The sequence below is a fragment of the Erithacus rubecula genome, assembly GCF_903797595.1.
Source record: "Erithacus rubecula genome assembly, chromosome: 4".
NCBI lineage: Eukaryota > Metazoa > Chordata > Aves > Passeriformes > Muscicapidae > Erithacus > Erithacus rubecula.
Window position 1 is genome coordinate 23,885,409 of NC_136686.1, and position 19,398 is coordinate 23,904,806.

At 35.5% G+C, this 19,398-nt stretch overlaps 1 protein-coding gene across 2 annotated transcripts in view; it reads right to left on the reverse strand.

Annotated features, from left to right (window-relative positions):
* Window positions 1-7,434: 7,434 nt before the first annotated feature.
* The window catches only part of SLC6A15 (solute carrier family 6 member 15), a 35,515-nt gene continuing 23,551 nt past the window's right edge, over window positions 7,435-19,398 (reverse strand). The window contains exons 7-12 of one of the 2 annotated variants that reach the window (XM_079304492.1): window positions 16,193-16,434; window positions 15,894-16,086; window positions 14,558-14,750; window positions 12,724-12,883; window positions 10,167-10,329; window positions 7,435-8,806 (exon numbers count right to left, since the gene is read on the reverse strand). In XM_079304492.1, the coding sequence (XP_079160618.1) occupies window positions 8,435-8,806; window positions 10,167-10,329; window positions 12,724-12,883; window positions 14,558-14,750; window positions 15,894-16,086; window positions 16,193-16,434 (1,323 nt within the window). In that variant the 3' untranslated portion in view covers window positions 7,435-8,434. The remainder of the gene's footprint in view (window positions 8,807-10,166; window positions 10,330-12,723; window positions 12,884-14,557; window positions 14,751-15,893; window positions 16,087-16,192; window positions 16,435-19,398) is intronic. The other variant, XM_079304493.1, reaches the window with a different exon arrangement.

A 19,398-nucleotide genomic window follows, 5' to 3' on the forward strand; every position in this document is an offset into this window, starting at 1 on the left:
AATAAAAGTGAGCATCACAGTTAGTGTCTCATTTTGATGCTGCTGCATTTTTCTTCCCTATTTTAACAATTGCAATAAATCTGGGTTTAGAGAGATGCAGACTTGGAAACAGTGATGCAACCCCAGAGGTTGCTTCTGTCCAAAAGCACAACTGTAAGACTGTTAAAGATCTCTGAGCTTGGCTCTTGTTCTATTTGATTCAATTAATTATATCCATGTCTCACTAAATGCAGTATTCATTTGTCCTTTTTCAGTAAAACACTGTCTTGATGGAACAGTAGGTATCTCCCACTGAGTATGCTTATCTATACTACTGTGTGTTAGTACCTTACCTGAAGCAAACCCCAATTTTCTTCATTTCTAGGCACAGTCTTAAAATCTGTTACCCCACATGCTGATTTTTTGAAGTATTTTGCCTCGGCAGCACTCAAAACTTCATATATGTCTGTAAATGTGCTAGGAGTCAAATCTCAGATCCCACTTTGGACACATTTGCAGTCTTTAAAGAAATTATTTGCCATGCCTAAGTCGTTATACACTGTTAAATAAAATTAGCTATTCAGTATTAGGACTGATGATGAAGGGTAAACAGGACACTCAATCCCACTTCAAGACAGGGAAACTTCCCGAGTTAGTTGAGCAGCAGCAAGCAGAGTTGAAAACTAAAAGAGTGGCAAATTCTTACATTCACTTTGAAGACAGGATATGGCTTTAATATTTCCCTCACATTTTTTCCAGAGATTAGCAACATGATTTAATAAGAATGTACTTTATGAATTTAATGCATATAGTGAAAGCTCACATAAGATAGGCTTTTTATTGATATAGAGGAATTGGGAACCGCTCCTTCCAGGCCAAAATTTAGGTTATTGAGCAGATACAATTATTTTGTTACTAATGAACAAGAGATGTCCATTCCCTATCCCATTCTAGCAGCCTATTCCTTTCCTGACTGTACAGCGCCTCCTCCCTCCTGCATCTATGCTTGCACTCACTTTACCCTGTGATGAATCAGTGTGATTCACAACTTAATAGAAATTTGAATAACAGGTGACGTTTTCTGGGCTAATGTAATGCATCTGTCCATGAAGGCCTGATGAATATGAAAGTGGGCAAGAGTGAGAGTAGGAAGATTAAAAGAATCTCCTCCTCCTCCTCCCCTTCACCAAATTGCTGGGTTTGTTCAGTTGCTTGTTCAGCACATCCCATAACAGATGCTTCAGCTAAGAATGGCTTGGAGTGTTGCAGAGAATGAGAATTAGGTCCCTATGTCCTTTACACAGACAATACAAAGATGCAGGATGTGTACACAGTCAGAGTGTGCTCTGGAGCAGACTCCTGACCTGTGCAATACTGGCACAAGTGTTTTCTGTCCAGCACAGCAGTACAGGCTCAGCTTCTCTGCATTCAGGCTGCAAGTGCAATTAAGAAAAATGTAGATAATTCAACAGTGATTTTGCATGAGGCTGCTTCTGTGAACTCCAGATAGTTCAACAAACTGTTGAGCCCTGTAATAGCTGATTCTATAAAGGATTAAAAAAAAAAAAAAAAAAAAAAAAAAGGTGAAACCATTGTTTAGTGCCTCCAGTGTTTCTTACATGGCTGTATGGCCATATATCTGTACTCCATGTGCTGTCTAACTTTCAGCAACTTGACAACTGTAAATTATGTAAAACCCTTAAGAGGCTAGATATTTTTGCAATTGTTTACTTGTTCATAATGTAGTTTTCATAGACAGTACTGAATATTTCTAAGCTGAAAGCAAAATGTTATGTTTCTTTCTTTGGTGGCAGTGCAGGTTTAAACAATTTCTGCTCTCAGTCCTTCCTTCCTGTCTCCACACCACCATATCCATTGTGCCAGCCCAGCTGTTTGTGCAACTTGTGGTGAAAATGGGAACCATCTGAGAAATCCCAAGGAGGCAGAGAGGAATCAAAATCAAAAGGAAGCCTGTAACAATGTGTGAATTAAGATGTATGAGAGGCTAACCTTGCATTGTGATGCCTATGAGGTCTGTGGAAGCCCTAATATGTTGACCCTAAAGGATATGAGATCTAAAACCTTTAGTCTCCATGAAATTTCAAAATGTGTCTAAAGTACCCTCTAATTTATCAAATTCAAAACCTCCATCTAGTGACCTTTTTTTTTAGCTGTTTGTTACTTTGAAGATTTCTTATGGAGGAATATTATTAAACTTACTCAAAAATAAACACTCTTGAGGAGTTAAGACAGACACTTAAGTGCCAACTGTTCCATCCCCTTTCTGCTCTTCTCTCAGAAAGTAAGATAAATTGTAGCTAGATATATATTTATGTATACAAGGTGTATATATAGGTGTATACATATATGTATATGTATATGTATATGTATATGTATATGTATATGTATATGTATATGTAGGTGAAGGGAATGTGTACATATAATCTTTGCATCATTTTTGAAAGCCACTGGGGTTTTTTTGTGTCTGGTAAGCAGTTTGTCTGGTATTGCTGCCTATGGAAGAGCAGAACATTCATGACAGCTTTCTTAAATACAATATCCGTATAATTAAACACAGTTTTAGTCAAAATGTTTTATACTTCAACAAAGCTGAACATCTAATGTCTACAGTGACCCACAGACATTGATGTCTCTCCAGTCTGTTGGGCAGTTTCTCCAGAGTTCCTCAGCTCCTTCTTTTTTCAATAAAAAGGGGTTCTGTCACACTTAAGTCTCACACCAAATGTTGCCCATTTATAGGCATATAATTTTGGAGCACTTCACCGTCCAGATGCTTTGCATATGGGAGGCTGGGTATCTGGTTTCCATTCCAGGGACCAGGCAGTAAAATGCATATCATTTAGGTGCTTTGAGATTTTGGCTAATTTCAAGTCTGTGATAAATGATTGGAACTATTCATAGCCTTGATGCTAGACAAATGCCCAAGAGATTTACTAAAATACTAAATCACAGTAACACAGTGGACTCAGAGCTTTTAGTCACAAATTCCATTTTCTTCACCTCGTATTCTCATACACTGGGTTTTCTCTGCTTTTAAGTAATTACTTTTCTCCTTAAACCTTAAACACACAGCAAAATTTCACTGCTATTTTACCGTGATAGTTTTGTCTTCAGATCTGACAGCTAAAATGAAGTAATTTTGGAAGGCTGCATTTCCTTAACATCTTTCCCCAGAATATCTCAAAATGCATTATGAAAAATAATCAAGCTCTTCAGTATGTCAGAGACACTTGAATATTTGAAAGGAAATTCTGGCACAGCTCAAGTCTTTATTCCAGCAAGCTTTCTCCTGTCCTAATTCATTCCTCCTCTCTCCTCCTCCTATGCTAACAAAACTTCACCTACCTTTGATTCATACCTCTGTTTAACAGCTATATCTTACTGCAGACTATTTCTTCTAAAGCCTTGATTACACCATACTTCACCAGCCATCAAAATCTGTTTTCCTTCTCAAGTCCTTTTTTCCCCCCATACCCCTTTATCTTTTTGATCAACTGCTACCTGTTCAATTTACACTTGGTCATTAATTGAATGTCTTATTTCCTCAGTATCATTTTCTTTTCTCTTCTAATGTGTTCCATTTCAGTTCCACCCCCTTTCATCAATCTTTTGACATGTTTCTTAATGCTTTATTTGAAGGATTGCAAATCTGACTCTTTCTTTGTATGTGTTTCCTTTTTGCTTGAATCAAAAATCTGAAAATCAACTAGACTTGCTTTGAAGGAAATTTCTTTTGTCTTTTTCACCATTCTTCGCTTCACTAATCAGTTCAACTTCTTTCAGTTAAGACAGTATCTCACATCTTTGAACTTTTAGTGCTGGAAAACACATTCTTCTTTTTTTACCCGTTGAGTTTGGGTTGAACGTGAGAGATTCAGAGGCCATCACAAAACCAGAAAATGACATGGGACTAAATAAAAATGCATTCTTTATCTTAACACCCTAATTTAAAGACTATGCCATGGGAGCTGTCATTGCCATTCTGTGTACTTTGCTGGATAAAAATCACTAAAGACATGTACTGATGCTGATTTCAGGCAAGGTTGTCTTGGTTTGTATTTTTCACCCATTTAGTTGTCACTAATGATGAATATGCTATAGATGGAGGATACAGTGGTTTTGTCAGAGCTAGTAAGATATACTTTCCTTACCAAAAGGGTTAAACAGACACCAAAGATACGTTTACCAGCTGTACTACTCTAAAAATGGTACAAGATATCTCAGTAGCTGCTTTCCTCAGAAGTAGTGTTGCAGGCTAGAGTCACTCCTTCAGCTGCTACCTCTTCTCAGTGTTCCTTGCTACATCTCTAGGAACTTTCATCTGCCTCCTGGCAACTTTAATAATTTACTGATGATAGTAGTGAGAAGCATTGAAGTTTTTAATATAATTATCAGTGTTAGTAGTAATATTAGAGTCAGAGATTCTCTTATTCCACTAAATTGTCAGCTAACTACTTTGCCAATTTAAGAAATAAAAATAGCAAGTAACAAGATATTTTAAAAATAATAATTAAAAAAGCATGTTAGAAAGTACTGTTTAAAAATATTGATTCAAGAACCTACTGCCTGCTCTCAAGACCCAAAAGTGCAAGACTTGGCAATGGGATACTGACAGATTGGTTTTGCTTTTGACAGCATTAAAAATCTGGGAGTTCTGAAAATAAAAACCCAAATATATATGAAAGCTGCTGAAGGAGAAGATTATTAAAGTTCTGAGTTTTAGTCACACCACGATCATTCAGAAGTATTGTCTTGATAGAGATAAAAGTACATTATTCTGCCTTTTTCAAAACTCCCAGGCATTCCAATTCACCAACATATGAGCACCATCAAGTGGCAAGGTATGTAAATTACAGTTAGCATTTCGATTTCCTTTTCCCTCAAACCACAGAATCTAATTAGGCATTTCAATGTTTGTATTAAATTTCCTGCACTTAAAAAAAAAAATCACATAACTGCCTTTCTGCTAACTTCTCAAAGATGTGGTAGAAGTAGAAAGCTTTTTTACAATATCCTGCATATCACCTGAACAAGGCTTTTGAGTGTTCCATGGTGGTTAATAGAGTCAAGTACTTTCAGAGTATCTAAAATTCTTTTTCAAACACATCCTTTTTTCTCTGCTACCACTATCAAAATCATAACTGATTCCTCTCTAGTGTGACAAGACCCTTATGGCAGGATAAGGATTCATCAACTAAACTGTATCTGCTGCTTCCTGAGAATAGGGCTACGATTGTTCAACTCTTTCCCCCCTCTCCCTTTTTTCATGCTTACATGTTTTCTTTTTTTTCCCCCCCTATTCTCTTTGTTTTCTTCACTGCATGATACTCTGTAAGGTATCAGTAAAATTCTGATCCATCAAAAAAGACTAAAAACAGGCATCAACAGGTATGTTTGTCCTGCACTTCACTGAATTTGAGAACCTCCACTGAAGAGTATGGAGGTGATTATGTGGCCTTCATTTGTGCCATATTAGTTGTGAATGCTTCTTTTAGATTTCTGTAGAAAAATCAGGTCCCAGAAACAATATTGGTTAGAGGAATCTTATGCCTTCTGCAATAACTATATTGGAAATCTCTTTTCACTTTCCACATGGATGATTTTACTCTTAGGCCATTTCCTAAGAACAAAATTATGTAAGACTTGATTAGGATTTTCTTTAATTTTAAGCACGACTGACTTTTGCAATGACCTCTTCCTTAAACCACCCCACTCACCCTCCAGATTAATTGTAGTTTTGACTGACATGACACAGACATTCTGGCTCTTAAGTAGATAAATATGAAACCACTCTTCTGCCCTCTTCTTTTCCTATTTTGCTCCCAAAGTTCAAGTACCAAAGCAGCATAAACTCCCTTTGCTTTAACAGCAAGTGTACATACAATTTCTTTCTTTGTTTCAATAGTTCTTTCATTAATATGTAAAAACATGGATGTCACACTTTATTGTAATTGCTATTAGATATTTTGAATCTTCACATCTGGCTATTTTTATGACCAGTGCTGCTTCTTTAGGCTGGGTAGATTGTGCCTTTTTAAGAGAGCATCATACTAAACCAGTACTAAAGAGATTCTGTACTTGAGGGTGCATAGTTATCATCAAATTATGAACTGAACATCTGACAGTGGGCAGAACACACATTCTGGCTTTCTCAAGCCTGAAACATTTAATGAAGCCAAGGTGATGTGCTAACTAAAGTTAATAGGAAGCAACCAATTGAGAACTAGCGGCTTAAATGAGTGAAAAATCTTAACACTCATTAAACGCATTGAAGTAAAGAGCAAAAGGGCAGACATACATTCCCAGCAGAATAATCTTCAGCGGTCACCTAAAGTAGCATTAGTCCCCTTTGTGATGCGTTAAACAGAAGTAGCTATTGTACTTTAATAGTAATATATCGCTCACATTGCTTTTAAGAGCTCTTCTGTAGCAGCAAACATTTGACCATGACTCTACATTGAAAACTAGGCTATATATAAGTAAAAGCATGTGTCAGTACAGGTAACTCTTCTCTAAGAGCAGAATTCTGCACTGTGGAATGGGAACAGAGGGATGCATGACAACTATCCACAACAGTAACTTTAGAAGCCTCAAATGGTATGATAGTGAAAATTTGCTGTTGCTCTGCCACAGCAGGAATATTTTGTGCATGCTTGCTCTGTCTCTAATGATGAGCCATTGCACACATGCTAATATTGCCAATACATCAGTTATCAAAGAATGAGCTGCTTAAATTATGCCAGCTCTGTCCCCTACATTCTAATACATGCATTTTAGAGGACTACTTTAAATGCTTTTCTAGGTGCACAATTTCTATGACATGTAAAATAAGCCTGATATTTAAATATAGCTTTTTTGACAACAAATGCTACTAATTCAACTTTTTGATGACTGGAAATTATTTCAAAAACTCCCAGGTTAAAAGTGGAAAATTATCAGAGATTATTCTCCTGTAACAAAAGAGTTATCCATAATGAACTATCAAGCTGCTGAAGTGCTTTGGTTTAAGATTCTGCTTTTTTCCAACTATTTGACACAACTTTTCTATATTGACATGCTCAAAACTGTGGTCGTGAGACAAAGAGCTTCAGAGACTTGCATTTACCTCAAATAAATTATTCTGGTTTTTTGATGTTGGGACAATGTAAGCAGGTTCTGCCCTTTGCTTATATGAGGTAGAAAAGTCAGAATTCATGCCTAATTTTAAAACACTTTAAGGTAAGGAGTAGATCAGAGTACCAGCTTCCTGCTAGTTAAAACACTACATCACCTCCTGTGTTGACAGTAAGTGGCCCTGTCCAGTAGTTTATTAAGAAGACTGACTTTTTGTTTTCAAGTTCTTTTAGCATCTCTATTCATCTAGTAAATGCCATTCCTCCAGGTAGTCCAGATGAGGAAAAAGCAGGCTGCATTATAATAAGTGTATTAGGATATCACAGAGAAATACCTTATCAATCTCTTTATTCATAGGTTAAAATGTAATGCCATACAGTTCTTAATAATTACTGACTGAAAAAAATTATCTGCATAAAACAGAGCAAAACTGAAGGAGACTAATTAAAAAAGCCATCTTGCTTTAACTTCTGAAACGATTACATACAGAATAATATACATATTTACATTACAAGTATATTATATAAATATAATATATATGTAATCTTGTAACCACAATAAATATCAAGGTCTTTTTTAGGCACACAGCATAGAAAAAAATGCAGAATCTGCACAATCCTTAAGATTCTTGGAGTGACTCACTCTAACATTGTTTTCACACTGAAAAAGCAAATATTTTACACAAAATATACAGCCACAATTTATGCAGTCCCCAGTGAACAGGGAATCTTTGATCGCCTTCCTATAAGTCTACTCCTTGATTTTCTAATCTATTGCTCTATACAGCTATTACATAAGAAAATAATTTGCAGGTTTTTCACTCAGCTAATAGCCTAAGTAATTATAAGTGCTAATAAAATAAGTACAGCATATCTACATAAGGTATATACAGGTGTTTACACAAACACAGCTTTGATGAACTACTACTGAGCTCACCATTAATACTTGGAGTTAACCTGAAATTCAGCAGAAAAAAAGGATTTTCAATGATATGGCCTCAGAAATATTTTATCATTTGAGCAAGACCTGGGATTCAGAAATAGAAAGCTTTAAATTTAGAAGTTAATTAAAAAATCAAATTCTTGCCTATGCTGGCAGATGTAGGCTGCCATTGAATTTGAATGTTTCCTTCAGTGCAAATAAAAATTCAGAGAATTAATCCAAAGGGAGTTTTCTCAATCAGTACGTACAGTCACGATATTTTAAAGGCTGTCACTATGGAGCACCTGAGATCGCACCCTAGTAAGTGATGCTGACCACTTCTCCTAGCAGGGCTGTGATCAGTGAGAGAAGAAACAAACAGCACTCTGCTTTACTGTGGTTACAAATCAGACTCTGGCATGTCAGGCATATCTGCCATCAGGTAGCCAATACCATAACGTCCATTGGGAGCCGTGTCCAGAGTTGGTGATCCAGTCTGTTTTCGATATATGTTTTTGCCAAAATTTGGAGATGGCACTTCACTTGGACTCTTCCCATGAATCAGACTTGTATTATCTCCCTCCATGTTAACAGGTTCCTTTATTATCCGACCTCTTTTGTAGGATACAGATGCCAAACTACCAGAACTGTCATCGATAAGGTTGCAACGGCGTACCATGAAGACTATTGGGACTGGCAGTATGGCCAACACCATCAAAGATATACAAACAATCATTCCCCACGTTGGATAGCTGTGGAACTCTTCCATAGCCTGAGAAACACAAAAGAAAAACTATTAATAAATCTTTACCAGAAAAATAACAAAACCCTGCAGTTCTCACTGAGATTTGTAGTTTTCAAGTACATACTCCACTGCACGCGCAGTGCAGGCACCATTACAGATCTCAAAGTAGAAGAGTTATGGAGATGTAGGATTGCTATCTTTCAGCCAGTGAACAGGACTAAAAGACTGTTGAACAGTTTCTGAGAGCACTACAGCAGCACTCAAATCAAGATTTTCACTTTAGGCTTTCTGTTACATTTCTCTGTAGGTGTTCCCTGATCCTTTAAAGGATCTAGAACAGACAAGTGTGCAGCGGTATCTGTAACCATGACTGGAAAATTAGCTCTTGCTCTGTAGGTTAATAGCTGGTCTAGACAGGAACCATGTCAGTTATTGCCCTTTGCATAAACTTCAGGTACACTGCAATGCTGGGGCACTGACTATAGCCCACACCTCTACTGCATCCATGCATCAACGGCCAACAGGCTCGGCTTGCCTAGTTTTGTACATGGAAATGAACACAATGTTTTGTATTCCAAGGTATTTCTCTTTCTTATTTTTGAGGGCAAGAATCAAACGTAATGAGCACTTTTCTGAGAATCATGTAGTTGGTCAGGATAGAGGCAGGAATACTATCTACCTATAGGAAAGTCAACCTCTTGTGTTTATCCTTTACCTGTCTCTGCTGTTACTTCCCCCCAGATAATTTGGGAAAGTTTCATTAGACTAATTTCTCTGCCCTTTTCTCTTTCTCCATTTTGCATAAAAAGCCTGTAGAAATAACTGAATGCTCATGAGCATACAACCAGCTAAAGTCTTCAGAGTTACTTCGACTGAGTCTCTTTCTGAAGTCAAAGATCAAACCACCTTGCAGCTCACCCTGACAAGTTCTTTTCGGACACAGGTTTTAATACAGGTGCTGCCTACATTGTGGAATGTGTTCCCAAAGGGAAAAAATTATGACATGGCTAAATCTCAATATTTAATTCAACATAAAAAACCTGATGTGATATTTAAAATTATTTATGCAGTAATCACTTGCTTTCTGCAGTAAAATAAGACTCAATGAACATGAACAACCTCTCCAAATAGGTCACCCAGAGCTTGTGTCAATCAGTTGTATTTTAAAGCAGAACTATGCTAAAATTAAAAAATTATTGGTTTAATATCAAACCTACTTGAGATAAAAGCAATGGTGTTATTATTTATACTGATTTTGAATTTAGAATTTTAATTTTTTTGTCTGTTCATGTGTTTCTCAAATGCTTCAGATACAATCACTATGATGATGATGACTATCACATATACATATAAACCCTACATATGCACATACATGCTATGTACATACCGTATCTTCAATCCAGGCATTGTAACCAGGAGGACTTAATCCCATTTGGACAATGCTAGCTACCAGCAAACATAACAATACAAATGGTGAAACATACTTCCACATGTAGTAATAATACTGGCTTGGAGAAAAGCCCAGCATATCCTTCAGGTCCTCCATAAATCTGTGAAGGGATTAAAATAGTATTGTTAGTGTGGACACAGATTTTGAGTGCTATACAGCACCTAACCTGAGGGAATGAACACACTGGAAAAAATGCATAGATGAAAGTTCAGATAGCTGTAAATTACTTGATGGGCTGAAAAATAGAGCTTATACTAGTAGTTCAGACCAGAAGAACAGAAGGAAACCCTGCAGTGAAGTGACTTAGTAAGCTGCTTGCTGACCTGTGCTGGAAGATATTTAAACTTACTTTTCTTTTATAAGATTATTTTTTTGCATTTTCTTGTTAGTGTCTACTGGGTTGTTTACCAGAACATCTTACAGATTGTGCAACATTAATTTTGAACCCACACATGTGCTGCAATCTAAAAAACCAAATTTGTCCATGAGTTATTGTTTGCATCATATAAGCTGCTGAAATAAAACTTTGCCAAGCTATAAAACTGCCTTCTTTCTCCTCAAAATTGTAAGTTAAAAGACATGAACAAAACTCCTATTTTTGTACTCATGATGGACTACATGGTTCCAGAGCCAGCAGAAACAGAGAATGCTTTTAGAAATAATTCTTTTGAAGTGTGCACAAGCAATACTGCCTTGTGGTCCTACTCCCTTCTGAAATGTGCATCTCAAAAAAGCTCTTATAGAAGGATGTTTTCCAAGAAGTTACACATGTGAAGCTTCTGTCATGTAAACCCTCAGGAAAAAAATTTAACTGCACAACTTAAAACATTCTATTGTTTGTTTACACTGAAATAGAACACATTATTAAAATGAACATGAATTTATAAATTGATTGTGCCCTCTATAAATAGCCTTCTCTTTCTGAGATCTCAAATTCTTCCTCCAGTTGAACATGAATCTGTTATCTTTACTTAGACTTCCACTGTCTCCATCCTACTCATCCTCTTCTAAAGGCCTCCTTAACTCAAGCTCCTTGTAGCACTGATTCCAGCATGAGAGATTTTCCTTCCAGGCTACAGAGATTCACACGTTGTCTCTTTTCTATATCTCCCTTTGGATGCTATGCTTTGGTTTTCTACTATCTTATCAAAGACTTTATGTCTAATAAGACATTTATTTGGAACTTCATCTACAAGGAATGCTTGGTACTATCACAGCCAATTGCAACCCAAGGCTGTTGATACTGACAGTTTTTGCAAACAAAATTATTAGGTTCCTGAAGGGTATTCTGGAGAAACATACATCAGAAGAAATACTAGGAATATTCCAGAGGGAATACACTGGTGGTCATTATGAATGAGAAACTTGGCTGTTAACCTTATAACATCTGTTATAAGATCATCTGTTTTATATCTATAACCAGGTCATCTGTTTTTATCTTTTGATTGCATGTGTAAAATAATCTACGTGGTGTTTTTATATCTAAATGATCAATTATAGGATTATACATGTGGTACAAGTTGGAATTATCCCTTAATGAGCAAGTAGACCAAGTACAAATTGCACAGACCAGAAACAATTTCTGGAAACCATGAAGTTAAATTTTATTATAGTTTTGTTTATTGTGACAAAGGATTGGCTGATTACTCAGATCAAACAAATAAAATGTCAAATGAAGCCTTACTCATTTTATGTCACACTTTTTCATCAAGCAAAGGAATTACAGATGTTTTAGTTACTTCAGCATGCTAGAACAGCATGCTCTGCTTGACCTATGCATGGCAAAAATTATTTTTGATACAAACTCTTCTATTCCTTAGGTGTGGCACATATTGATCTCATCTACTAAATACATTCTGCTGATTTTGGATACAAAATGAATTAAACAAGAAAAAAAAAAGGAAAAAATATGAGGGATTTATGGTCATTCCTCTTCATCCCAACAGGTGACTTTACTTCATTATCAACTATGCTGTTTCCAAGTAAGCTTTGACCCTGCTTTTGCTATTATCTCCTCTCTCACAACCAATGCAAAGAAAAAATAATTGCTGTAACACCCCAAACTGAATTTAGTTTGTAAATTGAACCTTTGTCTTTTTATTGCTATTAGAGTTAGGTTTTAGTGAAGTAGTATTTCTCAGGCTGCCTGGAATATTGCATTGAAATACTCATTCTCATCTGTTGCTTAGACCATGAAATCTCTCTTGAGACCTTTGTTGAGACTAATTCCCTATATTTTCATACCCAGCCTCCTTAAATCTCTAATGTTGCTTGCAATCATTCTTTGGTTTTAAATACACTGTTTTGATGTAATGTATCTTACTCCAAACCTGTTCTTAATAACAAACTAGATTCTTGACCACACTGACGTGCTTTCTAATTATGTGTATTTCTGTGTATATTGCAAACGCTTCATACAATACAATTAAAATAGCAATAATTATTGTAAAGAATGGTGTTGGTATGGACAGAGAGATACATTTCCATCACTTACTTGTCTATTCCATAAATTCGGATGACTGCAATATTCTCCAAAATGACCACAATAAGCAGGGGCAGAGTAGCTGAGTAGTCATCAAACATTGTCACAAAATAATTTCCAGAGCGCTGCACAAAGATCAGGCCAATAAAAAATGCTACCAAGCAGCAGATGACTGGAATAAAGGAGAGAAATGTGAGCTATAACCACAACAAAGTTCCATGGACAAAGACCATTATTTCATAAAAGGACTTCTATTTCATAAAAGTAAAGTCAATAACATTGTATTGTTTGGGGAGGAATCTCAATTTTAAGAATATTAATAATCCTACTTCTTTCCTACAAAACAGAGAAATTATAAAATTGGAATTACTAATGAATTTCTGAACTTTTCACCACTCAGCATGAGGCACAACATTGTTGAATGCAAAATAAATTTAAGCATTTGAGCTGGTTTTCCTGAACTCAAACAGCTGCAAATATGCTAACAATTCTGTAAAAATTGAAAGTTTTTGCCTTGTAAGCACAAAATCTACTGTAGCCATAATCTGTCTTAAATGCCTCCAGAACCGCATGAAAAATAATCCAGATATTTCATTTCTTTTCAGGTAATTAACAAAACACCACATCAGGTTGTAATCTTTTGAGTACAACTGATTTTAGTCAAAATCAAGCACGTACACCACTTTAAAAAATTACAAGAGAAAGGCAGTTCTTGAATATTTCTTTATCTTAATTATTTCTTAAACAGAGTGACAAGGAATTACTGTAAAATGCTCCATTACCCCAGTGTAATGACTATATATCATGGTACTTGCAAAAATACTTAGGAAGAACAGCTAATTTCTAATTGTTGAACTGGTTGTTCAGCAAGAAGTTAAGACCTAATTAAAAAAACCAAACACAGCAAAAATTGCTCAATAACTTAGGATTGCTGAAAAATCTTTTTTTTTTTTTTAAGAATTTTATTTTTTTATCTATCAAATATTACTTATTATCCCAGCAAAGTAAAGAAAGCAGTTGGGGGAAAAGCAGTGCTCTGCTGCATCAAAGATGAATAATACAAAATGCATTATTATTTGTCTCACAGAGTTTATTATTTTCTTCATAGAGTTCAGTAATGTTAAAGCACCTTTTTCAAAACTTTATTTTCTATCCCATCTTTTCCAGACATTGATATGAAATCTGAATTTGTGCATAATACACCAAGTATCTTGCAGCTGTCCTGAATGTTTTCAGAAATCTAACTTTCACACTTTTGCTGGTGTTTTATACAAAAAAAGAGAAATCCTTACAAGTCAAAGCTACGTGAGCACAATACACCTCAAATAACTTAGGGCACTTAAGTAATAAAAAAAATCCAAACAAAACAACCACACATCTTGTTTAAAAATTTATAAACATTTAACAGGGAAAAATATGTTTCTCTAGAGAGCAACTATACTCACTTTAGCATAATAAAAATTTCATCATAAATTAAGATTTCTTCTGGCCTACTCAGGAATAATTTGTAGTAATTAGCAATGTAGTTTCACTCTATCCTTTTGTTTCTCCAATGTGTGACACAGGCTGGAATGGAAAGTATTCTAAAAGAGCTCAAAAGGACTGACCATACAGAAACTTGTAATAGAAATTAAATAAAAATTTGAGTTTTAGGGTGTTTATGCTACTGTAACATTCAGGAAAAGATTTTACTGGCTGATATTAATGTGCCTGTGCATGGAAGTACAGTCTGGAATACAGTGATTTACTGCTCTGTAAACATTCCTGTTAAAGAAAAAAGAATTTATAGTCTCAAAACAAATTCAGCATACTGCTCTATGGAGAAAAGAAAATTTGTCTAACTCACCAGTAAGAATTTCTTTCCTGACCTTGAATGTATCAACAATGGGTGTGATAATGCCTTCAATGGTTCCAAACATACTTCCAAGTCCCAAATTTACTAACATGAGAAAGAACATGACTGACCAGAAAGGAGAAGCAGGGAAGTGGGTCATTGCTTCTGTAAATGCAATAAAAGCTAAACCAGTTCCTTGAACTGCCTGTCAGTGAGGAAAAAAAAAAAAATTATATCATTATTCGTTAATTTTTTTTTTGTTTTTTCAGTAATGTGACAGCCTGACAAGCCTGACTTCGTGTTCATGCAGTGTCATTGATCACATCTTGAAGGCAGAGTGGGAAGTTGCTATCTAATACATAATTCTTCCAATTAATACCATTTATTGAAACATGAGAATTTGCAATTTGATTGACATTAACACAATTCTTTCATAGAATCATAGATTACTATGTTTAAAGGTGTCTAATGGATCATCTGCTCCAAACTTTCTTGGCAAAAGCAGTCTAAACAAGATGGCCCAGCAACCTGTCCAGCTGAATCTTAAAATTTCCAATGACATGGAGTCTACCACTTCCACAGCAGATTAGTCCAAGGGCTGACTGCGCTCATTATGAAGAATTTTCTTCTCATGTCCAATCAGAACTTCTTTCTCTATTTCACTGATAATTTTGCATGACAGCTACTATATAGGACTACTACAAAATACACTCTGTTTTCTTCAGTAAGCATATAAAGGATTTCACTTCTATACCTTTGCTTAAAGTCTTTGTTTAAATTTAAACAGCAACCATGGTATAAGTCACCAATTTTATATATTATCTTCAGATGCTGGTGCAAGTATACAGAAGTCAGTGTTTCAATCTGCAATTGCCTCTCTAAAGCTAGAAAACTGTAATTCCTGTTACAGATTTGGCTTCCAGTGAGATTTCAAAACAGGATGATACCCATTAAACAACTGCCTAATAAGTAGATAATAACTTTTTAGTGTTAGTATTTATATCTAATTAACACTAGAATGTCTTGCAGTATGAGAAATTGAACAGGTAACACTTTTGTTCAGTCTTTGGAAAACTCTCATGCTCAATTCTTCTGAAAAACAGAGCTTAAAAAACTTATCGCCTCCTGAGAAGAATGATATAACAATCGAAATATAATATAAATAGTGAAGACTATATTAAGACATCAGACCTAAAAGTCCTCAAGCAAGCTGGAATGCAGCCATGTTTTCATCCAGGTCTAAGTGCAGGGCTCACAGGTACACTGTACTGATTCTCTGTGCAGGTATATTTCACAGCTTACTTCAGGCTTACAAATATTCATCTGTTCATAATCTCTGCATTCTCACCTTGTCAAGTTCATCTTCAATTTGACAAGATTTCAAACCAAGAGAATCAAACTGTTCTTCTTTGACTTTCTGTATAATGTCATAAACTAAATTGTAATCTTCTGCTGTAATGCTTGAGAAATTGATATGATGTGGGATCATATCTTGGCTGAGGTTGCCCATTTTCAAAAGTTTTAAAATCTTCTCTGAATTTCTGTAAAACACAACAGAACAGAGAGAACAAATTCAGTGGTCTGTGTTAGTTCATAGATGAAATAATCAGTAAAAATAATTTTTAAAAAATAAATGGATAATCATACTGGGTAACACATTTTTCATTTATGATATTGGCTTTGAAGCCCAGAACTGCAAACACCACCAAAGTTGCCAGCACAGAAGTGAAAAAATTGATGAAGGACACCAGTACAGCATCAAAATGGCAGTTGTTGTCTCTCTTGTTGTAGCTTGAAAAGGCAATGACTCCACCAAATCCAAGCCCTAAGGCAAAGAACACCTGAGTAGCAGCTTCTCTCCAGACCTTGGGCTCCAGCATTATTTCAAGCTGTTTGAAATTAGATATAATATATGTCAGCTATAAAGTGCATTTCTATTATATGAAAAAAAACAACAGAATAAACCCTACATCATACAATGCTAATACTCCACTACAACCATATTTTCATTATGACAAAATGAAAGCTGAATGCAACCCCTGAAGTTGGCAAACTTATGGGCCAGAATTCCTATTTATTTTATATTATCTAAGCATCAAATAGAAACATGCTATACAGCATGTTCCCAACAACAAGATACCACTAGAGCTATGTAACTGAAATAGCTGATAGTTATACTAAGAAATAAGAGAACTTTTTTTTTACAGTATTAACTGTCTTTTATTTACAGCATATGTACTGACTTCTGTTAGTCTTAAGATGTATTTTAGATTGATTTAAATATCTATATCTCTTAATAAATGCAATGAGTATGATTAAACTTGGTTTTTTGTTACTTTTCAAACAAACAAAAGGTGAATATGAGATGCACATGCTTCTATGGAATTATATTACATGCAAATATGCAAAGCAAAACGAAATGCATGAAATGAACACTCACTACCACAAGCTGTATAGTGCATGAGTCAAATCTCTTAAGTCAGACGCCTTGAACTTAACCCTGTGTTAAATGGGTCATGTATTTCAGAGGCAACTAAGCCTTTCATCAAAAAATTTAACAATATTGCTCACTCAGATCAATTGCATTGCTCCTTCAAAAAAAAAAACAACAACTTTGTAACAAAGTTATAGGTCATTACCTGTCTATCTCAAATTCTTCTAGATACTGAATCACAAAAAAGAATTAAAGAAGTACATGTCAAATTTAAACATCAGATTCGTTCAAGCTGATTCAGGGCCTCCATTAATGCAAGTGGCTTTTATTTTGTTTAAGTCCTAGGTTTCTTCATAAAAGTAAAACTAGATGCCAGCATTATTAGACTGATTCTCTTACTTTCAGGAGAAATAAATATGCTATTGTTACAAGATTTTAAGTAAAATGCCTGTTTCCCATTGAGATATAATATTTATTACAGATAGGCAGCAGAAAGATTCTTTATTCATTCATATATAGCTGAAATACAATATGGATGGGAAGGAAAAGGTGTTTATGACAATAAACATATTCCTGACTTACAATTTAGATTATAATTACAATGCACAAGTGGCTATTGCACATAGTTCTAACTCCGTATCACACTGTCATGCCAAAGCTTTCCCACCAGAGGGAGCAGGAGGAACATTCTTAACTACACCAAATCCCTATCTGGTTGAAATTACAAAACACTCTTCACTTCCTAAAATATATCCTTTGGTATCATCAAAAGTAGTGTGTTTTCAGATACACATAGCCCAGACTTCCAAAATAAACTCTAGAATGACTTTCTATTAGGTATTGTATGTGAAATTTTGGAGTCTCTCTACTTCATATTATCCTACAGTTTAGCTGCAGTAGTTGCTTTAAGTGGTCCTTTCACATACCTTTCTTTAGGTTTTCCATTAAGTTTCTTATTTAGAATTTCTGCTTTGTTTAACAGCCATGCCAAACAGAGAAATTCTCCCCTTCTACATTAGTCTTGCACTCTCACACCTGCAGTGTGTGCCAATCCTCTCCTGCTCTGGCATAACTCATGGGAATTTGCTGCAATCGTCTGTGCTCAAAATGTGGTCATTTGCTCACCTAATTGGGCTGGAAATATGCTTCTCCCTCCCCTCTCACATCTATTTACCTGGACAATTTTGATGCTAGATTGGTTTAACACTCCTTTTTATAGACTGGGTGCCCAAATAAAGTATTAGAGTAGTGGAGTAAATGAAACAGGTGGGGGAGTGTGAATTTCTTCAGGTAGTCTCATGTGAACCTACAGTCCACATTAGCGCTCAAGCACATAAAATCATAATGGAAATATTTTGTAAGGTTTATATTCACATATAATATGTATGACATACAGGCCCCTAACCTCAAATTTAAGCCACAACTTAAATTTTGATACAGAACTGGAAACTGTCAGAATAAGTTAAGAACCATTTTTATTTTGATATCATTTATATAAACAGTCAAAACAATTGTATAATTAAGTATAAATGTAACTGTAAAGTAAGCACAGCTGATAGTTATTTTAAGTCTAACTTATGAAGCAGTAAATACTGAAGAGGTGTTGGTTTCCAAGGGGAGTTTTTATATTTATTTCCCTCAGTATCTAGTGGTACTTCTCCAGACAAAGAAAGTATTAACACTGCAGTTGAGAAACCAAATTATATCTTATGGATGTCTGTATTACACCTCTGCTTTAGACTTTCTCTTATTAGTAGGCATTACATTTCTCACTTCGTCAGGTTTCCCAAATTTGCCTGAGCAGCCTGCAAGTTCCTGCACAAGCATGACTCTCTAAAGGGGTGACAGTGAGGGAAGAGGAACATGACTGCATCAATGTGAGAGCTGACAAAGGTCATTTTTATGGGATGACAGTTTTCAAGACTCAAAACAACTGACATCAGCCTGTCATCTGGCATTAGCCACTATGTGCATTGATTTCGATTGCCTTATTATTTAGCTTTCATTTTTGAAATAATAATCCTGTTCTTTTCAACTGCATTGTGAAGTGGACTTTTAGGAAAGTCCATTCACAATACAATATGAAGACCAAATTTAAATATCCCTGAGTATGGCTGTGATTATTCAAACATGTTGTTCCTATAGTATAGATGTAGTTGCAAGCATCTGAGATAGGCGTGGGTAGAATTATGATCTTCAAGCTAAACAATGATTCATAACATCCCTTGTCACCTCCATAGTTAGAAAATCCTAAGCTGTGTAAGGCATGCTCCTGGCAAAAATACTGGCAGTAAAAAATATATGCTTAGAATTGCTGCTATCCTGGCATGTCATGAGAAAATTGATAAGGAAAGCTAAGTGGTGAGTACTTTTCTACTAAATACAGTCTCCTGTACTTTGGGCTACTATGTAAACAGCT